This window comes from Melospiza georgiana, chromosome 3 (genome assembly GCF_028018845.1).
Source record: "Melospiza georgiana isolate bMelGeo1 chromosome 3, bMelGeo1.pri, whole genome shotgun sequence".
NCBI lineage: Eukaryota > Metazoa > Chordata > Aves > Passeriformes > Passerellidae > Melospiza > Melospiza georgiana.
In genome coordinates this window covers 89,327,114-89,347,913 of record NC_080432.1, presented here as the reverse complement: position 1 = coordinate 89,347,913, position 20,800 = coordinate 89,327,114, and the positions used below count along the sequence as shown (strand labels likewise).

The 20,800-nt window shown below is 37.4% G+C and overlaps 1 protein-coding gene across 2 annotated transcripts; it reads left to right on the top strand.

The window, feature by feature from the left end:
* Positions 1–480: 480 nt before the first annotated feature.
* DDX1 (DEAD-box helicase 1) lies at positions 481–20,251 on the top strand. Of its 2 annotated transcripts, XM_058020556.1 has the most exons (26): positions 481–535; positions 2,462–2,513; positions 3,390–3,453; positions 3,958–3,987; positions 4,198–4,294; positions 5,782–5,829; positions 5,959–6,042; positions 7,380–7,463; positions 7,881–7,957; positions 9,194–9,266; positions 9,379–9,455; positions 10,165–10,279; positions 10,771–10,909; positions 11,929–11,989; positions 13,141–13,239; positions 13,924–14,013; positions 14,604–14,792; positions 15,813–15,864; positions 16,294–16,440; positions 17,079–17,170; positions 17,678–17,750; positions 18,178–18,250; positions 18,367–18,409; positions 18,632–18,727; positions 19,467–19,587; positions 19,932–20,251. In XM_058020556.1, exons 1-26 carry the CDS (start codon positions 520–522, stop codon positions 20,060–20,062), a joined length of 2,223 nt encoding a protein of 740 aa, XP_057876539.1. In that variant the 5' UTR covers positions 481–519; the 3' UTR covers positions 20,063–20,251. The 2 variants fall into 2 exon arrangements, with proteins under 2 accessions (XP_057876539.1, XP_057876540.1); XM_058020557.1 differs by lacking the exons at positions 481–535; positions 3,390–3,453.
* Positions 20,252–20,800: the final 549 nt, after the last annotated feature.

The following is a 20,800-nucleotide window of genomic DNA, read 5'->3' as shown; positions in this document are numbered from 1 at the left end:
CTACGTTGTCAGAGATGCTTGATTTGGTTTTTTTTGGCTTTTGACCCAGATGTGTCTGTGTCTCATGCTGCCTTCAGAAGGACTGAGGCTGTGTCTCACAGTGGAAAGCAGTAGGCAATGATTTATGCCGTGCCTTCCACTTAGCAGACAAACGCACCATTGGCTCCTGATGTAACTGTAGAAGCTGCACTTCTGCACTTGCATTCTCATTCTGTTTTTTAAAAAACCCCGAAGGTTCTTGCGTTTAATGTCAGTAGAAGTTACCCTAGAACAAGATGGTGCAGAATTTGGAGAAGTTTCTGTAAAACCTGGCGAATGAAGTATCCTTGTTCGTGTATATGTGACACACACCGCGGTGTGTCTGAGTCTGAGGCGCCTTGGGCCGTCAGTACCCGGGGGCGCTCACGGGCCGGGGCGGAACGCGCGGCGCGGCGGCTCCTGCGCCCACCCGGCCCCATATAGCGGCGGCCGGGCCGCGCGCCTGCGCGCTGCGGTTTTCGTGGCGCTCCCGGGGCGAAGATGGCGGCGTTCTCGGGTACGTGGCGCGGGGGCCGCGGCCTCTCGGCCCTGGGGGAGCCTCTCGCCTCTGCCCGCCGGCTCCCGGGCTCCCTGAGGCACCGTGCAAGATCCTCGGCCGCCCTGCCAGCCTGGCCCGCGATAGGCTGTGTGGCTGACCATAGATCAGGCTGGAGGTTGCGAGGCCTGCGGGGGATGTGCGTGCCTCTCCCCGTGTTCTCGGCCTTCTGTAGGCTGTGAGAAGTGGTTGTCGGAATGGTTTGGCAGGTTTTATTGCATATGCGCATCTAGCAAAGGGGCTGCTTAGAAGTTAGGCTCGTTCCTCATGCTGGCTGGTTTCAGTAACAGGAGGTTTATCATAACTGCTCTCTGTATAGCAGTTGCTAATAACTGGCTTTTTGTAAGAGAAGCGCTGCTTGGCGATACGGTTTAGCAAACTATATATATTATATAAACTATATAGGTGTATATAATAGTAAACTGTAATCCAAAAGCTTACTATTAAAGGAGGAAGCATCACTCTTTGTGTCCCCTTCCCCATGTAGATATTTGTAGAACTAGGCAGCCAGCCAAGATCAGAGTTCTGTAAAGTTTTAATGTATATGGGGTTTTTAATTTGTTCCTTTTAACTGAACTTTCTGCATCGTATCATGGGGGGGAAATGCTGAAGCTTCTTCCCGAGATCTAGAGGTCAGTTTGGATTAATTTGGATGTAGTTGAGGAAAATGTCATGGTGTCATTGTTTGATTAAATTCGTGTACTTTATATTGAATTAAACTGTGTGAGTTGGAAGTATATGGGGGAAAAAAAAAGTATGGATTTGTTTCCAACTTGGAATTAGTAGGAATTGGTTTTGATTGCTATTGATTTTGTTGCTTATGTGGATTGTCTACTTTTGTAGGATTAGAGTCCAGCACTTGAAAATATTAAAGCTTCCTGCAATCACATTACAAATAAAACACATTTCTTACAGCATTTGTATTATAGCAAGTGGAATAATAATAATAATAATAATCATCATCTTTGGCTGTGCACACCCACCTGCAGCAGCCCAGCTCAGTGTGTGTGCATGTGCTTGCTGTGGCAAGCATGTGGCAGTGCAGAGGCCAGTGTGTGAAACCTCTGCTCAGAAGGGTGCATGTTTGTAGCTGAAGGAATTGATTTAGAGTAACCTTATGTACCCAAGGAGATGGCCAACAGAGAAATTGTAATTTTGATGGTACCAGCATTTGGGTTGCTTAGGATTTGCTTTCCTCTTGCCTGTATTGAATAGCTGCAAGTTTGTTTTGTTTTCTTTTTAAGTACAGAGGATTTGTTCATCAATGTACAAGCATGTTGCTCCATGTTTAACTTGTGTCTGAGGTACAACCATCAGACCTTGAGATGAGCTTGCCAGAAGGGTTTCCAAGAAAAAAACTTTAAAAGATGGCTGTCATTAATAACTTTGTCAAAATCAAAGCCTTGTGTTCTTATTGTCAGGCGAGATTTGGTGAACTTGAGTCCTTAGAGGATCAGGTTTTTTCTACTGTTTGCACCTCAGCCGTAGGGAAAGTTGGGTATTTGTGATTTACAAAGTCTGACCTGTTGTCTGCATAGGCAGTTTCCTTAGAGGTGCAAAGATAAATACCTTGCCCTTGGAATGGTGCTCTGTTCCCAGTGTGTTCACTTTGCTGCTGTCTCTGTATCTGCCCCTGTGCCCTGTGTGTGCCTCACTTACTCTGCTCTGAGTGGGGACAGCTCTCAAAGCTGGCTGTGAGGGAGGGAGAACGTCTCCATCAGTGGGTGCTGGAGTGAAGGCTGCACATGCTGTTGCCCTAAACAGCATGTTTTTTGGTTTCTGTGGTTTTCCATGGTTCTGTCTGTAGCTGGAAGTGTTGATGCTTGGCAATCTTTGGGCAATGTGAGGTTAATAACACTGCTTGATCCTTCTTTGCTTGTCTTACAGAAATGGGTGTCATGCCTGAGATAGCTCAAGCAGTGGAGGAGATGGACTGGCTGTAAGTAGGAGTGTGGCAAACTCTAATTTGCCTTTCAGCAATGTATGACATGCTTCTTAAAGCACCTCTGCTGTCACATTAAAGCAAATTGGATGTGTGTTTTCCTGAAACTGTCATTGCATCTCTCGTGCTTCTCTGCAGTGTGAGAGACTGAAGAGCACAAACTGTGACTGCAGCTCTGACATTTAACCTTGGGCAGGCAGAGTGTCACCGCTTGTGCTTGACTTCTTTTGTTTCACAGAAGGCTCTGTGCTTTATTTATATGTATCATGGGGTTATTAGATGAAATACTGTCACATAATTAAGGCTAGTTTAGTGCATGTTTTCCAGACTGATCTATGATTGTGTTTCTCAAACTTAGTGCATGTGTGTCAGTCTTGTAAAAAATTTGTTATTCTTGTGTTTGGTTACTTGTTTGGCCAACATGTTTTTACTTCAGAGTTTGTTTTGAATTGTCATTCAGAAAGTTGTCAGTATGGACAAACTTAATGTATGTAGTTCTTCTCATATGAATATTAATTAGCTGTGATTGTCTGGAAATGCTGTTTGAGCTTAGTTGTCTTTAATTTTTTTTTCCAGTTTTGTACAGGAATCATGTAAATGAGGTCAGCATAAGTGGCTTTAAAGAAAAACTCGTTTGAAGAAAAGAAGACAAGGAATATATAGTTAATAAGGGGTTTTTTATAGTTTAGCATAATGATGTGAAATGTAGTGCTCTTACCAAGATGCAGCTGAATCCACTGCGAGCCAGGAGAAATAGCAGTTACCTGCTTTATCTTGCAGATGATTTGGTTTCTGTGAATTTCTAGATAAGCGAAAATTTCTTTTTCCATTGATGTAGAACATTTTTTTGTGTTAATGAGTTCTTTCCTGTAGTCTCCCTACAGATATCCAAGCAGAATCCATCCCGTTGATCTTAGGAGGTGGTGATGTGCTTATGGTATGTAGGCAGAGTAGCCTATTCTTAGAAATCCTGTGTCTTTCAGTTGTTGTTTGTGTGGTGAATTTTCTGGATGGGTCCATAGTTAGACTTGCTCTCCTGTCCTGCTTCAATAGAAAGTATATTCTCTTTGAGTTACTAGTGTGTTTCCAGCTGTTCTTGCAGATCAAATCTGGGAGTATTAGGCTTTATTTTTTGACTTCTTGACAGGCACTGCCACATAAATGAGGGCTGTCTGATTTCATCTGCTCCTTTTGGCTGTAAATACTTGACCCAGCTCTGTATGGAACATGGCTGATACTGCCCAAGCCAATGCTGCAGTATCAATAGTCTTGAAAGTATCAGATTAGTATGCCTTGTTCATCATGTCTTTTATGGTTCTCTGTCTTCTTCATTCCATAAGCCAAAATAATACTTCCTAGAAAATAAACTTAGTTTATCAAAACAGAATTCTAGAACAGACCTTACAGTCCTGGTAAAACTTTTGTCTTTTTCTTCCTATAGGCTGCTGAAACTGGGAGTGGAAAAACTGGTGTAAGTAATCAAATTTATATTAGCAGAAAGTAATAGTCTTTAAGGAATGCAGGAAGAATGTTTATATATGTTTAAGCATTTTTGGTAATAGTCTTTACCAACATATATGTAGGAATGTATTTCAGTATTTCTGGCTGTGGGTATTGCACCCAAAAATGAGGCTGGAAGTAAGTGTATAACTTGTGGAATGAAAGTGACTTTTCATTTTAGGCTTTCAGCATTCCAGTTATCCAGATTGTTTATGAAACACTGAAAGACCAAATGGAAGGCAAGAAAGGAAAAGCCACTATTAAAACTGGAGGGGCAGGTAAGTTTTTGTGTCACACTCCTTAAATTCAAAATTCTGCTAACTTGTGTTGATTTTGTCACTTTTAAAAGTAAAGTTAACCTGCTATTAGATAAATATTTTTTTCCATAATTTGGAGTAATGTAAATATCATCATTTAGTGCTTTATTAAACAGAGAATATAAATTTAGTGGTGGAATCATGGGAAGAACTGGTGTGCATTTGACTGCAGACTCTTAGTAATGCTCTTGTTTTCAGCTTGAGGCTGGCTGATCCACACCTGGCTTTCCAGCATTCTTCTGGAAGCCCCATACTAGGTGAATGCCTTGCAAGATGTGAAGTGGTAGCAGTCCACCTTAGAAGAAGGAGTTAAAAAATATCTTTCTATTGCAGGATTAGATGAGACCAGCTATGACACCATGGAGTTGGTTTGGGCCTCTTAAGTGAGCTTGAGCAGAAATCTCTTTTGGGCTCAAACATGTTTTTGTGTGGCTGGGATAACAGTGTAGGATCTTTGAATTCTGCTGTGCTGAGTAGATCTGTTGTGTTCCTTTTGGCACCTGCCTAGGTTTGGAATTGAATAATTGATAATCTTGTTTCTTCTAGTAAACATTGAATTGAGCAGGAAATGCATAGGGCTGGAACTCACCTATATAGAATGGATTGTAACTATGATAATATCCTCACAGTATTTGAGAGTCTATTATGCATCCATTTAATTAGGCTTGAAACTGTAAAGCCAATAACCATGTCCATTCTTTGGTACTGATAAGATTGGGTTTTATGTAAATGAACAGTATTTGCACAAACAACACTCTGAAGGTGTTATAGAAGTTGTCATCATTATAACTACTGCTACATTGGTGACAGTAAAGTCAACTTTAAAAAAGTTAAAATCAAATCCTCCTTGAGAGAATGTAATGTGAATGCACAAATACACTCAGTAAACCTAACTGAAATGGCACCTGGTTTTTTTAAAGTCATGTATGTATTTTATTATAGCATGTTGTTGGGCATATGAAAAATGAAGTCAAAAATTCTATGTGCATGTATCTTAGCTCCTTAGTAATGACATTTTAGCTTACAGCCTGAAGGACACCTTAATGTAAGCTTGGAACAGAAATGGCAAATAATGCATTTCAGATTTGTTCTTCTTAATATAGTTTTGGATATTTTCTATCTGAATTTGGTGATTGTGTGATGGTGATTGTGTGAAGCACCTTATTTTATAAAAGTCTTCATTGTTTGCAGTTGCAATTTTAAGTAACTTAATCTGTGTTCTTAATAGAATAATCTAAACTTCCATAGAGTCCGTTTGCATTAAGCATTTGTGCCCTTCTTTCGGATTGTAGGCCTTCATTTGAGCTTATATGAATTTCATTGAAATGAAAATATTTCCCCAGAAAATTGAGCCACACACTCTAGAAACAATTTGAGCTTCTAATTTGATTTTTTCAGGCTTGCTTTGTGGATTAAATACTTTTTCTGTTATTGTCTTTCAAACTTAGTGCTCAATAAATGGCAAATGAACCCCTATGACAGAGGATCAGCTTTTGGTGAGTTGTCCTGCTGTTCACTTGAGAACTTCTGCTTGGTAAAAAAGAATAAACTAGAGGAAAGAATGCATGAAGTTTTCTTTTAAAAGCGGGCAACTCCTTTAACTAAAACTGTCTTGTGATTTTCAGCAATTGGATCGGATGGTTTGTGTTGTCAAAGCAGAGAAATAAAAGAATGGCATGGATGCAGAGCGACTAGAGGAGTGACTAAAGGTACATATAAAGTGATGTGTTTTGAATACTCTTCCAGAAAAGTTTCAGCTGAAATGCCTGCTGGTCAGCCATTGTTAATGTAGATGGTTGCATTAAAAACTTTCTATCCATCCGACCAAATTTAGTAGCTTAAGACTTGGAAGTTACATATACCTCAGTTTTGTTCTCCTTGTGTTGTAAATTACCTTTTCCCTGATAGTGATGCCTGAAAGTAGAACAAAATCTTCCCAAACAACCTTAAACTTATAATAGAAAAGCAAACATTTACTTGAAAGCCTTCAGGTGCACAATATGGTGAGAACCACACCCCAAATTAGATTCCTGTAGTTTTATAAGATTGGACAGTTAGAATATCCAGCCAATATTTTCCAGATAGAGGAGCAGTTGGTTGGGTAACCCTTCCCCCTGGATTCTGCCCCATTGGAGTCCTCCCCTGGTCCTCAGATTCTGCCTTTATTATGTCTACGATATGTGGTACAAAATAAAATGTCCTTGGTAAACTAACAAGCAAGACTAAACAAAACTTCTAAGAATGTATCAAACAGTTTGTTCCCTATTGCAAAGAGAACTGGAAAAGTACTAGAAGTTATACCTAGGCATTTAACACTCTACTAAGCTACAAATACATGAAGTATGCAGAGAAAGCTAAAAATCTTCAGGCATCAATAGGAGACTGAGTTGCTGGAGGCAAAATTGTAAATAATATTCATCAGAATGCCTTTTTTTAGGAAATGGCTATACACACAGTACTTTGAGTTGTTTCCTCACAGACTTCATGCAGATGTTCAAAAATTCCTTGGTTCTGTGGTTGTAGCAGTAGGTGAGAGGCCAACCCTGACACTTGACTCAGAAGTAGAGTCATCCTGATACTCCAGTGGTTCTGGGAGCATGTTCAGCATGACCCTAAACAGTCTCCTTTAATGGGGTGTGCAGATATTTCTGTTGTCTGTGTGTACATAACAGCCAGCTGGATATTCTTCAAGTGGCACAAGGAGTTGTTGATGCTGGGGCATGCTGCTGGTCTGGTTCTGATTCTGCAGAACCTTGTGTCCCGAGTTTTATCAGGTCCTGTGCATTGAGTAGGACCACTTCTCTCTTGCTTGTCACTCCTTTAGAGCCTTTCACACTCTACTTCTCAGTGAGTCTCTTTTGCCTGCTCTTTCTTCGTTTCCTACCTAGGTATACAATCAACCTTTTCACACAAACACAGTGTAGGGGATTTCATGGCACTTTCAGCAGGACTGGGATGTTAGATTTGTATGGTCTTGGAAGTAGCAAGACTGAACCACCTTAATGAATTTGGGTATTGTATTAGATCCTTTCTTTTTCTTTTAAAGGCAAATACTACTATGAAGTTTCCTGTCATGACCAAGGCTTGTGCAGAGTTGGTTGGTCAACTATGCAGGCTTCACTAGATCTGGGTGAGTTTCCTTCTGAAGAACCTGTAGGTAGTTTTTATATTGACATGGAATGGGTGGAGTGCTGTTCCAGTGTTGCAGAGAATGAAGTCTTCGGGAAGGATCCCAGTATTGGGGAGTTGAAAATGTTTTGTATAAGTATTTTAATTCCTGTAAGGGGAAGTCTTTGGTTGTGGCAGTGCTTTCTTGTCTGCTGTGACTTTCTGCCTTTTATGCTTTTTTTTTTTATTTTTAATGAAGATGACTGGAGACTGGTAAAATCAATAAATCTGGTTTGGTGTACATCCAGGTCAGAAGTTAGTGGTTAGCACTGTGTGTTATTTGTTTATGTGATAGTGTTGAAAATTTCAGTTGCTAATACCAAAAGGAAAAAGCATAATGTGTCAACCAAAAGATAAAAACCTATTGTCTTGTCTTCAGGCACTGATAAATTTGGCTTTGGATTTGGTGGCACTGGTAAGAAATCTCACAACAAGCAATTTGACAGCTATGGTGAGGTAAGCTTGAATTGCATTTGGCAGAAATATTTTTTAAAGTTTTTATGTTAGTTTTGTGCTGTTACAATCCAACTGTCTTTTGAAATAGGGCTCACTGCTAAGGGAGGCTCACTGGGCACAAGGGCAATGGAACATTGAAGCATTTTTGCATAAAAGCTTATTAAAAGATTCAACAAAACAGTTATAAGCTGAGACATGATAGTGGTTATACTGCAATTATATTGACTCTTATTTAGAAGTTAAAATTTTGCTGTGTGTTACAGGTTAAAAGTTAATTGACCTCTTGAGATTTGTCTTGACTGACTTCATCTTTAGCTTGAATAAATCAACCCATATGTTTACACTGTATATACACGCAAGTGAGGGCATCATATTCTGTTTACTAGAAGTTAAAATAGAAGTAATTTCACAACTCTGTAATCTGTGAAAATGCATTATTAATTTCTACTAAAACATAGAGTGCACTACTTCTGGCTATTGAGTTGGGTTTGCCATTACCTTAATGTACACTTCTGAAGTGTCTGCTGGGAATATCTGTAATGGATTTTGTGTAGTGTAGCAGTGGAATTGAGATGTTTAAACATAAATAAATGAGTACTAAAGCAGAAACTCTAATTTTTTTGTGCTGATAATAACACCACAATGTCATAAAACCTGCAACTTTTATGACTACTGTAGCCTGTTTAACAGGGATTCTTGAGCTGTTGATTGGAAGCACTTAATGTATAAATGTTATTGAATACTTTTAAAATTAGCAGATTAAGTTACTAAAATAAAGCGCTTAAGCATACATGATATGCATATAGTGTCATCTTCAAGCATTAGCCTTTTATTATAGTTAAAATACAGTTTTCTGATGTCATGTTTGGTGTTCTAAGCTTAGATTTACATTGGCTAATAAATATGTGATAGTGTGCTTTTCCATAATGCAGAATACTTCCAGGTAAATGACTTAAATGTATTGTTGCCATTGTGTTGGTTTCTGACGTAAATTTTAAGCAGTAATAAATGTTTAAATATCCAGATCAGTTGGGCAGTTTACTGAAGACTTGTAATCAAATAAAAATGTGTGTCCTATTTACAATGGTCTGACTGAAATAAATTGAACTTGCTTATACAATAATCAGCATTTGTTAGGGAGAGATGAGAACACTAAAAGCTGACAGAATATAAGCACTAAGTTGTTTTAATGCACAGAAAATGTCTTAGCTTCACAAACATTTTTTTTTTTTGCAGGAGTTCACTATGCATGATACAATTGGCTGTTATCTAGACACAGAAAAAGGACAAATAAAATTTTCCAAAAATGGTAAGTTTTATTCTCTTTGTTTGGAATTTTATTTGGATGCTTTCACTGGAGGGGAGGGAAGGAGAGAAATGCACACACTTGCAGAGTCTGACTGAACCAACCCTACTTTCAGGGAAGGACCTTGGCCTTGCATTTGAAATCCCACCACATATAAGGAACCAAGCACTTTTTGCAGCTTGTGTACTGAAGGTAACAGGAATATTGCAGATGTCCAAGATTTTTATAATTTTTCTGGGTTTCTTACACTTAAGTATAAAATGTGCTTAGCCACTTACAGTTACTGCAGTTGTGCATGTAAAGTCAATTTTCTTTGGTTTACCAGTATTCACTGCTGAAGTAATAAAGTATCTTTGAGTACCATTTAAGTAATAAAATAGCTTTGAGTTATTTACATTTAAGCTAAATGTTAAAATTCAAATTTTAATCTTGAATTTATAGGTAGAATGGACAACTAATTCCTAATAACAGTGCTATGTTGTGTGATATAAACTATTGTATACTGCCATTCAACTGATACAAGCAAATAGCTCGAAAGTCAGATAGCCTGTTTCATTTGTTCTGAACTCTAACATTACTGTAAGGTGGTACTATATCTTTCTGAGTTAGTCTTCTTGAGTCTGTCTCTCAAGCAGTAGAGGTTTTAACAAAAAAATCTTTTCAGTAGTTACAAAGATGTACAAGTTCAGAAAAAATTATTTGGGGGTTTTTTTTGGCTTTTTTCTGTGTGTTTGGTTGGGAGTTTAAGTTTCAGCAACTTGGGGAAGAGGAATGTAAAAGATGGGAGAAGAAAAGACCTTGCTTATCTCCTTTTCAATCTGATTTTTTCATTACTGAGTTGTTGCTCATTTTATGCGGTCTCTTGAATCTGTGTGTATGACACAACTTCTTTGAAACCTAGAATGCCGAATTGAAATTCAATTTTGGTGAAGAAGATTTCAAGTTTCCACCAAAAGATGGCTATGTTGGCCTTTGCAAGGCTCCTGAGGGTAGTGTTGTAAAATCACAACACTCAGGTAGGTTGGGTTTTTACAAACTTCTCTTATATCTATATTCAGATTATGTTGCAGAGCATCTTTGAATCTCTTTAATTGCAATCAGAAAGATCTTAAATACAGCAGTAATGAAGAAATATTGATGCTTTTTTGAAAGTATACCAGATTTTCTTACTGTTAAACCACCAATAGTTTTGCATATTTTGAATTTAGAAGTATATCACATAAAATAAGTCCAGCTAAGTTTTTCAACAGTGTTATTGTAAAAATGTCTCTGTCTTTATGCTCCACAATGGAATGGGTTATCCTGCATGGCTAGTACACCCACTTGTAAGTTCTGATCATTATTCTGAAGTTACTCATAATTGAGAAAGCAATCACATCACCTTTCAATGGAGCATTTAAAATTATTAGATTTTAATTACTAATAGAAAATCCAGATCTGTTTCCAGTAAAAAATTCCAGAATAGGAATGTAGTTTGTCGTAATGGTGATTTTTTTTGTCCACCTAGGAAATGCCCAAGTCGTTCAAGCACAGAACCTGCCAAATGCTCCAAAAGCATTGATTGTAGAACCATCAAGAGAGCTGGCAGAACAAACTTTGAACAATGTGAAGCAGTTCAAAAAATATGTTGATAATCCCAAATTAAGGTAAAAGTGAATTTGTTAGTTGCATTTACGGTATTTTCCATGGTTGTAACTTCATGTGGAGATGGGGAGTAGGTTCCACTTTGTGTTAAGAGAACCATAATCTGCAACCATAATAATATCATTAATAACCTGCTACCAACCAAACTTCTGACTGTGCAACTGCAGTTAGACCACTTAGGGGTTTTTGGTATGTTTTATGAGTGGACTGCCTTTTTCTCATACAAGAAATTTGGTGGGTAGGTGTTTGTTTTTTTTTAATTATCAGTGATAACTAGTATGATACTTCACATGCTTCTCTTGGTTAAAAACATCATCTGCTTACTGCCCTTCTTCTAAACATTTTCCTATGCCCCCATCTCCCTCTACTCCCTCATTTTGTTTGTTTTTCATCTCCCTCAAATAGTTGTATACAGGGTCTGTTCTCTTTAATTAATGTGCTTACAGGACAAATTATCGTAGAGGTACAATTCTGAAAAATGATTCATCTGTAAGTTGCTTTGGGTTTAAGTTGTCTCTGCTTTGAGAGACAACTGTGCTTCTAAAACTTAAACATTTCCCAATTCTAAACTGTGATCTGTTTATAAGAGTTCATTTGCTAGAATTGCTGGGACTAAGCAATAGGAATGGGCAGGCTACAATGAATGATTAATTTAGTTTACTGTTATTTGCATTTCTAACTTTCAAGACACAGGAAACTTTAGTGAACTAAGTTACATTATCTTTGAGATTTTTAAGAAACATTTTTTGTAAGATTAAACTTGTTACGGTGCTAATTTGCTTAAAACAACAGTGATAATCACATCCAATTACAATTTGGTAACAAAGTTTCACTTGAAGTACAGTATATGTGAAAGGATGAGTTTCAAAATTAATTTTTTCTATTATTTTGTTCTTGAAATTACTGTTCAGAGCTGTTAATTGTCAGCTATTAATAAAAACATCTGTCTGAAGACTGATTCTAAGTGTACCTTCTGAATATTGTAAATGGGTAAATGTCGAATATATTGATGTAATTTTAGGGAACTGCTTATTATTGGTGGAGTGGCTGCAAGAGATCAACTCTCTGTACTGGAACAAGGTGTAAGTTGCCTTTTTTTCATATGATTCATTAGTTTGGGTTCCAAGTAATTGATGATGTTGCTAGAGGATATTAATGGTGGTAACTCATGTAATAAGAATAATAAACATGTTAAAACGAAAATGTACAGTCGATAGGAAGCTCATGTTGCAGCAGTCTAGCAGCTGTTCCTTTACTTCCATGTCAATACAAGTACCTCTACATTTAAGTTCTCTTGGAGCCTGAGTACTCCTGAAAATCTTAAAATGAAAGTTCAATTGTTTGCCATTTGTTCTTTAACAACAAGGCAGTTTTCCTGTTAACTTCTGTCCTGTTTTTGTGAATAATAATAGTCTGCAGTTATCAAGATGAACCTGCGCTACAAATCAGTCCTACTTAGAAGGAAGTGGTCTGGTTTCAGCAGCATGGAATGTACAATTGATTCAATCTCACTGTAGGGAGAACAGAGTCACAGGGCCATGTTTTTTATTTAACACTCACTTTTGGAAGTGAAAGCACATCACTGTTGATAAATTTTCTAGTAGTTCTAGCTGCCAAAATAAAAATTTTCTGTTAAGCCTACTTGAACTGGAAGATTATTTGACTTCCATGTGATTGCTAAGTTCTTGATTGTGAACCTTTCTGTCTGGCAAAATTTGTAGTTATTTCTGTAGTTGGTAGATTTTGTATCCTTCCACCTTGAGAAAAATTTATTCCCATTTAAAAACAAATCTGTTTGTTGGCTTTTGATAACAAGATTACACAGCTTGGGATTCAGGGAAGGAAAAAATGAGCACAGCACTTCCCAAAAAAGGGAAGGCTTCCTCCCTGAGGTAGATTCTGCTAATGAAATGACTGTAGAACCAAAATGCAGGTTGCCCAGAGAGGAGGTTGTAGGATCCCTTTCCAGAAGGGTACTGAAAATTGTATTAGGCAGCTACCTAAAGTAACCTAGAAATTGTCCTTGATTTGCATGTGAAAGTGGGGAGTGGAGACCAAATGATAATCTCAAGAGATCCCTCCGACACAAATTACTCTAGGATTTTATGAAGTTATAATTAATAGAAAATAAAGCATTATACTGATAATTGTTTCATATTGTTAAGCTTAGATAAAACTTTTCATGTCTCTAGTTAGTTACAGGACCAACTCATACTCTTTATGTACTTCATAGGTGGATATTGTTGTTGGAACTCCTGGAAGGCTGGATGACCTGGTCTCAACAGGGAAGATTAATTTATCTCAAGTTAGATTCCTGGTTCTGGATGAAGCTGTACGTAGAGAACTGAGTGCTACTTAAATTCTGTTCTTAAATGCAGTATGATAATTGCAAAAAAGTGAAACGTGATTATTCTATAGTATTTGATAATTCAGTGGAACAGTTAGGTACATATAGACTGTTCCACCTTAATCCTCTCCTTGTTTGCAACCATAGTAACCTACTTTTTTTTTTTTTGCTTCCCCTCCCACACTCCTTGCCTCTCTGTTCAATCTATTTGGAATTTTTCTGATAGGAAAATGCATTTCAAATTATATTTACAAGATACTGAAGTCTGTCCCTGCCACTGCAGGGAGCTCGAAGGACAAAGACAAAATATAAATGTTAGTTAACCCAGCAGGTCTTGAGGACAGTGAATGTTGTACTGAATGTGCTATGAAATAAGGGCATCTCTCTGATCTCTGGTAGTACATCTGAATATTCACAAAGATCAAATGCCTTGGGGTGTTAGCTAGGAGTAGCTGCTGAGCTTCTCAGCAGCTATAATGTAAGTGCTCCACATTTTTACTGGGTTTTCCTCCTTAGTAATAATATCCCTGCTCTGCATTGACCTGTCCAGCTAATTAAAAGCAGGAACTTCTGAGACAAGGGTTGTATTGCTTATCTAACTCAAGTGTAAAGACTGAGAAATGAGAGGAGATTTGTAGCTTCATCTGTTTTTATTTCATCCCCACACAGGATGGCCTTCTCCTCCAAGGTTATTCAGATTTCATACACAGAATCCATAGTCAAATTCCTCAGATAACCTCAGATGGAAAGAGACTCCAGGTATAAAATATTTGTGGTTTGGTGTTTTTTTTGTTGTGGGGGTTTTTTTTTGTTTGTTTTGTTTGCTTAAATATTTTTGGGGGTGTGTTGTGTGTTCTGCTTTCAGTTGTTGACTATTATTTGGCATAGAGCATGCTTCTTTGGAGTTCCCAAAAGCTCTTGTCCAAAACTAACGCGTGTTCAGTGAGTTCAGTAATTGCCCGTGAAAATATTTTTAGCCTCCTAGATGTTGAAGCCTAGTGTTCAGGAGTTTTCAATTTATTTTGAATTATTTATATATAAATCTAGCAAACATGACTGAACACAAACTTTATGATTTCTAAGATATTAATTATCTTTATTCATCAGCTTTCAATAGTTTTGCATTATTCCTAGTAATTTTTTGGGTCTCTGTAACAGAATAGTTAATCAACTTATTTTGTGTCCTGACTCTTGCCAACTGAGTGGTTCCTGTGATGAGGAGATCCAAACAGTTTCTGTTTTGCTATATTATGCTATTCAACTATATAACATTCATACAGTTCTACTCTCACCTTTTTGGACTGGGAGGATCTTATCTTCAGTGGTATCCATGTGACTCTTCTTCTCAGGTGATTGTGTGCTCTGCAACCCTGCATTCTTTTGATGTGAAAAAACTATCCGAAAAAATCATGCATTTTCCTACCTGGGTAGATTTGAAAGGAGAAGATTCTGTCCCTGAAACTGTACACCATGTAGTTGTGCCTGTAAATCCAAAAACTGATAAACTCTGGGAAAGGCTCGGCAAGAATCATATCAGAGTAAGTGAAAATTGAGGTTATTTGTCCGTGTTTCCTTATTTAACCTTCAGAACAGGGGCCTAATATTGAAGGATCTTTGCTGGCTATTGAAACAGCTTAATCTGAAATGGTTTGTTCCCTGGTAGTCAGCATCATATCAGTGGTGTCATAACTCTGTTTCTGAACAGCTCAGTGTTACAAACATGACTGAGGAGGAGCTTGATAGAGTAACAGTCTGATTTGCACTAGAGAACCATGGCATTGTGCTTTTTCACTCATTTCACAGCTAATGGTCCGTGGCCTAACTGTACTTAGTATCTCTTTTCTGACTTGCCAGGAGGGAATAAGCCTGCCAAGATGGGTCATTCTATAAGGTAGCTCTGTCTCCAACCCATGTGAGATGAGCAGGTTTTACAGGAATGGATTTCTTATCAGACTGCATTTGAGATTCCAGATTCTACATACACCTGACACCTATTCACATGAGAAGGTGTTGGTTGTTCAGGTCTTCAGTATTCAAGTTCTGAATAACCTGGAACCATATTTTGTTCTTGGCAACTCTGATGCAGTTACAAATCTATGGTTTTTCTTAATCTCTGTCTTTGGAACATCTGTTTGTCATGTGTTGTCATTAAGTCTTAGTGTGAGTTTATTTCTTTTGGATTTTAAGTTTATATCTGATTCAGGCTAGCATAGGGGAAAAGATAAGGAATTGCTATTTATGTGATTTAACTATATTTTACAAAGTCTTTTTATTCTGGTTTGTTTGCGTGTTTTCAGTTCTTCACTTTGTTCAAAGGTGTTTCCTATCCAGTGGCTACATAGTTTTATTGCCCATTTTTATGAATATAAGTTTTGTATTCTTAAATACAAGACCTTCCTGTAGCCAAAAGTGGGTAAACATGGCTGGTAGGAGAGCAGAATGCTAAGATTACTTCTAAACTTCTGCTTCTTCCTAGTCACAAGTTAATGGAGTTCAGTATTTCTCTGTGAAGAGTGGGCTACTGACTTGGGGGGCTTTTTTGTTTGTGTTTTTCCTAGACTGATGAAGTACATGCAAAAGACAATACACGGCCTGGTGCCAACACTCCAGGTAATGAGCAACACTAAGAAATCATGACATTCTTGTAAATGTTTTGAAATAAAGGTAAATTGTAGTAGATACTGGCCTTGAGTCATGTTCCTCCAAAATTTTATTTCTGCATTCTCAATGTCTTGAAGAGAAACGTGTTTCTGTAACTGGGAAGTGGGAAAGAGACTTGAATATATATATTGCAGATTTGTAGGCAAGTCTTTGTTGGTGTGTATAAGAAACGAGTGCTTTTATTCTTCCTGTATTGTGTCACCTTGGAGCACAGGAGCGTGGAAGGGAGAGGTAGAAACTGAAGGCTTAGCTTACTTACTCTAATAATGAAAGTTTAACTGTGTACTTGAAGGCTAGAGAACTTCAAAGATATGCAATTCAAAGGTTCTTCATGTTTTTAAACAATTTGAGTGAAATAATATCTTTATTTTTATTTAGAAATGTGGTCTGAAGCTATTAAAATTCTAAAAGGAGAATACACTGTTCGAGCAATTAAAGAGCACAAGATGGATCAAGCCATTATCTTCTGCAGGACTAAAATAGACTGTGATAATATGGAGCAATACTTCATCCAGCAGGGTGGAGGTAATGTTTTCATGTCAGCCTTACTCAGCTCACTTTTCTCACTTTTGTGTTTTTTCAGCACCAAATTTGTATGATAGAGATCACCAGTACTGGGACACAGCACAAAAAAATTGTGCTTCAGTTTTTTTGCATACTGACTGGGCATAAAATTCAGAGTTTTGTAGCAGACAGCTGCAGGGGTTCTCTTTGTGAAAGCAATGAACTGTCTTGCACCTGTTCCAGATAGTTCTGAAATGAATGGAAACCCATCATGCACCAAAATTTGAACCAGTGAGAAGATATATGGTGCCTCTGCTGAAATATGCTAGTAAAATTGATAGTCAGTAAGGGGAAGAGACATGGGAAGAGATGTTCACACCTAAAAAGACATTGGAGATATGTGAAAGACAGGAACAGTGAAAGCAATGTGTGAGGAGGAAGGTGAAGATAAGCATTTGTAGAAACGAGGAAACTTAAAACAGGAAGGAGTAAGGAAAAGTGCCTGCATAGGTCTGCTCTTGGGAGGAGGGAGAAATTGTGTATTACTGCTTGTCTTGTGTATTTTTTCAACCACAATGCCTCTGAAATTTTTTCCAGTTCTGTATGGTTTTGTGTCATAGCTTATATGTGATGTAATTAATGCATATACATTCTTTCAGGCCCTGATAGGAAGGGACATCAGTTCTCATGTGTCTGTCTGCATGGTGATAGAAAACCTCAAGAAAGAAAGCAAAACCTGGAAAGATTTAAGGTGATGCAGCAGATTCTTGAAGGCTTTTTCCTCACCTCCCAATATCTGGATTTGTATATTAATTTGTGTTCCTAGTTCTCTATTTAAATTAAATTGCATTCAAATGCTCTATGTCCCACTTCGTGAAATTGTGAGGCACATTTTCTGTAGGTGGAAGTCTGCACTAGTAATCAGTATGAACTTTGTGAGTTTGAATTCAGAAGATAGTAGGCTTACTTTGAAATAAAAACCTAACTTTAAACTCTATAGTAATTACACTGGTTTTTAAGGTCTTTAGTACTTGGTCACTTAAAAACATTTCAGTATTACAGTTTAGTTTTGATGAAACTGTTTGTTGGTTTTGTTTGCCTTATGGTTCTGGGGAAAGAAACAAGGATGTAAATTCACCAAACTATTCATGCTTTACCTGAAGTGTTCTTAAAGGTGAAGTGCAAAGGACTATGATTTAATTGCTTGGGATTTTGCTTGCTGTGTTTAGCACGCTTCATTACAGCTCTGTTTTTGCAGAGAGGAGATGTCCGTTTCCTGATCTGCACAGATGTTGCTGCTAGAGGAATTGATATTCATGGTGTACCATATGGTAAGACAGATTTTTAAACTTAACCTGTTGAATTGCACTGGAGCTTCAATATATTTGCCTGTCCAGTAGTTAAAATAAATATGGCTTATAGCATAATTTTAAGAGATGTAGATATTAAAGGCTGAAACTAGGCAATATTTAATTTGGTTGTTCACCATAAGTTCTCAAATACTTTGTTGTCTGACATTTTTGGGAATCATTAATTTGGTTTTCCATTCTTGCCAAAAAATAATCAGAGAGAAAGCAGTTAGAGTGTGAGAGCCTTTATTGCAGGTTGTACCTGTAACTGTTGTAATAAAGTATGTACATAGACTAAGGAGTGGAATTGCAGCAATCAAAATAATACTTTAGGTGTCTGATCTCTGACCTTAGCTCATACATTAAAAAAAAAATCTTGTGTTCTCTGTGAACTGTCTGTGTTACACAGTTATCAATGTGACACTCCCTGATGAAAAACAGAACTATGTTCATCGAATTGGGAGAGTCGGCAGAGCTGAGAGGTATGTGTGTGTTCAGAGCAGCCACCAGGTGTTCTTGAGATTTGTTGTTGTTGTTTCACAAGTTGGCAATAGTTACTGAAATACATTTCTCCCTCCCTTGTCTCCTAATATTTCAGGATGGGTTTGGCAATCTCCCTTGTGGCAAAAGAAAAAGAAAAGGTAATTATACTCTAAAGCAAAGATGAACAGACATTTACTGAGGTTCTGTCCCCAGCTCCTATCTGACCTTCTTATCCTGCATTGAAAAATTGCTCCTTTGTCCCTACTTAATTGAAGGAGAACATAAACAGATTCCTGAATTCTTTTTCATGCTATAATTAGTCAAAATGAATGTACTACATTATTTCACAAAGTTTAGAGGTCGTTTTGCATTATTTCTAGGTTTGGTATCATGTATGCAGTAGTCGTGGAAAAGGGTGTTATAACACCAGGCTGAAGGAAGAAGGAGGTTGTACCATATGGTACAATGAGATGCAGGTAAGCATTTTGCTTAAATCTTCCCCAATTCCTCTAACAGACTCCAGAATAAAGTTCCTGTTTCACCTGTGTAGTTGAAGTACAAATCTAGTCTTAGGGTGTTTGTAACCTTTGATTCCATTTAAAGAAGAAATTAGAAGACTTTTCAAGTTACATTTTCTGTAAGTTGTTTAATTATAAAAATTTATTTTAATATTCCCAGCCAATGTTGTTGGAGTCTTACTTGCAGTTTCCTTATAGTCTTCCTAATCAAAGTCTGTTAAGATATATATCCTGAAGAGAATGTTATTTTAGATGGTTTGTTGCGAAATTGTCACTTAAACTGTTGTTTCTCTAGCCTGGAAATAGTTTATCTCTTAAGTAGGTTTTCATTGGGATTTGTGTACCAGCCATAAATGCATGTTAAAAAGCAATACTTGCCTTCTTTCTCTAATGAGGAAGGGCTAATACACCTCATCTGTGGTAAAATAAGCTTGGACTATGAGCTGTGTTATAAAGCATGCAAGTAGGGTAGTGCATGAAATGAAGACTTCTTAGGTAGGGTAAAACCACACTGAAATTGGAAATGAAGTTGTGTCATCTGAGCTAATAAAAAGGTGTTAGTCTTCTGTATCTGTGACCAAACTGTTTTGTGTACCATTCCTGTCCAAACTACTCAAATCTGACTGTTCTGAACACTAGTTGGACTAGTATTGGACCATAAGAGTACTTAAAGACTTCTTGGGTTTTTTTCTCTTAGTTGCTGGGGGAGATTGAAGAACACTTAAACTGCACTATTGCCCAAGTTGAACCAGACATAAAAGTACCAGTGGATGATTTTGATGGGAAAGTTACATATGGGCAGAAGAGAGCTCTGGGAGGTAAGGATGAACTGCTCTCAAGTTCTCTTGCTATGCAGTGCTCAGTTTCCTTGTTGTCTCCTGTGTCACTACAGAATAATAGACTATAAATTAAAAAAAAATAGGTGATAAATAAATGAATTATAAAAGGCTGCTAGCTCTTTGCTGTCATTTGCTGCATTACATGCAGCATTACATGCAGCCTATAGGTTGCAAGTGACAAGAGTATGTGTATACCTGTTCTGTTTTTTTGTGCTTTTTTTTTTTGATAAAGTAATTAACTCTCTGAATGACTGTGGTTGGGCATTGTTAGTTCTGCTGAAGTGACTTTGAACATGTAATTTAGATTGTATCTCTTTTGGCAGGTGGACTGTATAAAGGCCATGTGGATATTCTGGCACCTACAGTACAAGAGTTGGCTGCCCTTGAAAAGGAGGCTCAGACATCTTTCTTGCACCTTGGCTATCTTCCTAACCAGCTGTTCAGAACATTCTGATTGTGCCACACTGGAGAGAAGGCTTGAGTTAAAAAATGCTCTGCCCTGCAAATGCAAAAATCCCACACTGTCTCTGAGTAGAGGTAGTTAGAAAGCAGTTAAAACTAAATATACTTCTTGCATGAGGAACAGAGTGTTCAGCACTGTTAACTTTGAGTAAGCTGTTCTAATAAAATAAAACAAGTCAAAGATGAAATGGTTTTGTTTGGTTTTTTTGCCTTAAAGGATTAATTTGCAGCATCATTCTTTGCATGATTTTTTTAATTTATTGAAAGTACAAAAGTAGTTAGGCAAATATGGGAGGAGAAGTTTATATTTCTATTTATTTACATTTAAAATTATATAATTATTTGTGTACTGTAAATTTTTAATGCTGGGCTGACTAAAGATAGATTCATATTCATTCTGACAGCTGTTTATATTTATACTAAATAAGAAAAAACCCCAGATCTCAAGTAAGTATTTGATGAAGCTCTTTGTTATTCTAAACCCCCTACATCTAGGCTGATAACTGCATTTTGATTCTATAGTTCTAGACTTCTCAGAGTTAATTGTTCTTAAATTTCTGAAATGGATTGTACAATATTGTAGCAATATTGTTACAAAGATTTCTACAATACTTTTGAATTCATAGGGGAATACCGTGTGAGTATCAAAGCATTTCATAAAACTGCAGGAAAAGCTTTTTCATGCAGCAGTATAGGCTGAAATATTTAATGCCTCTTGTGCTGCTTTCAG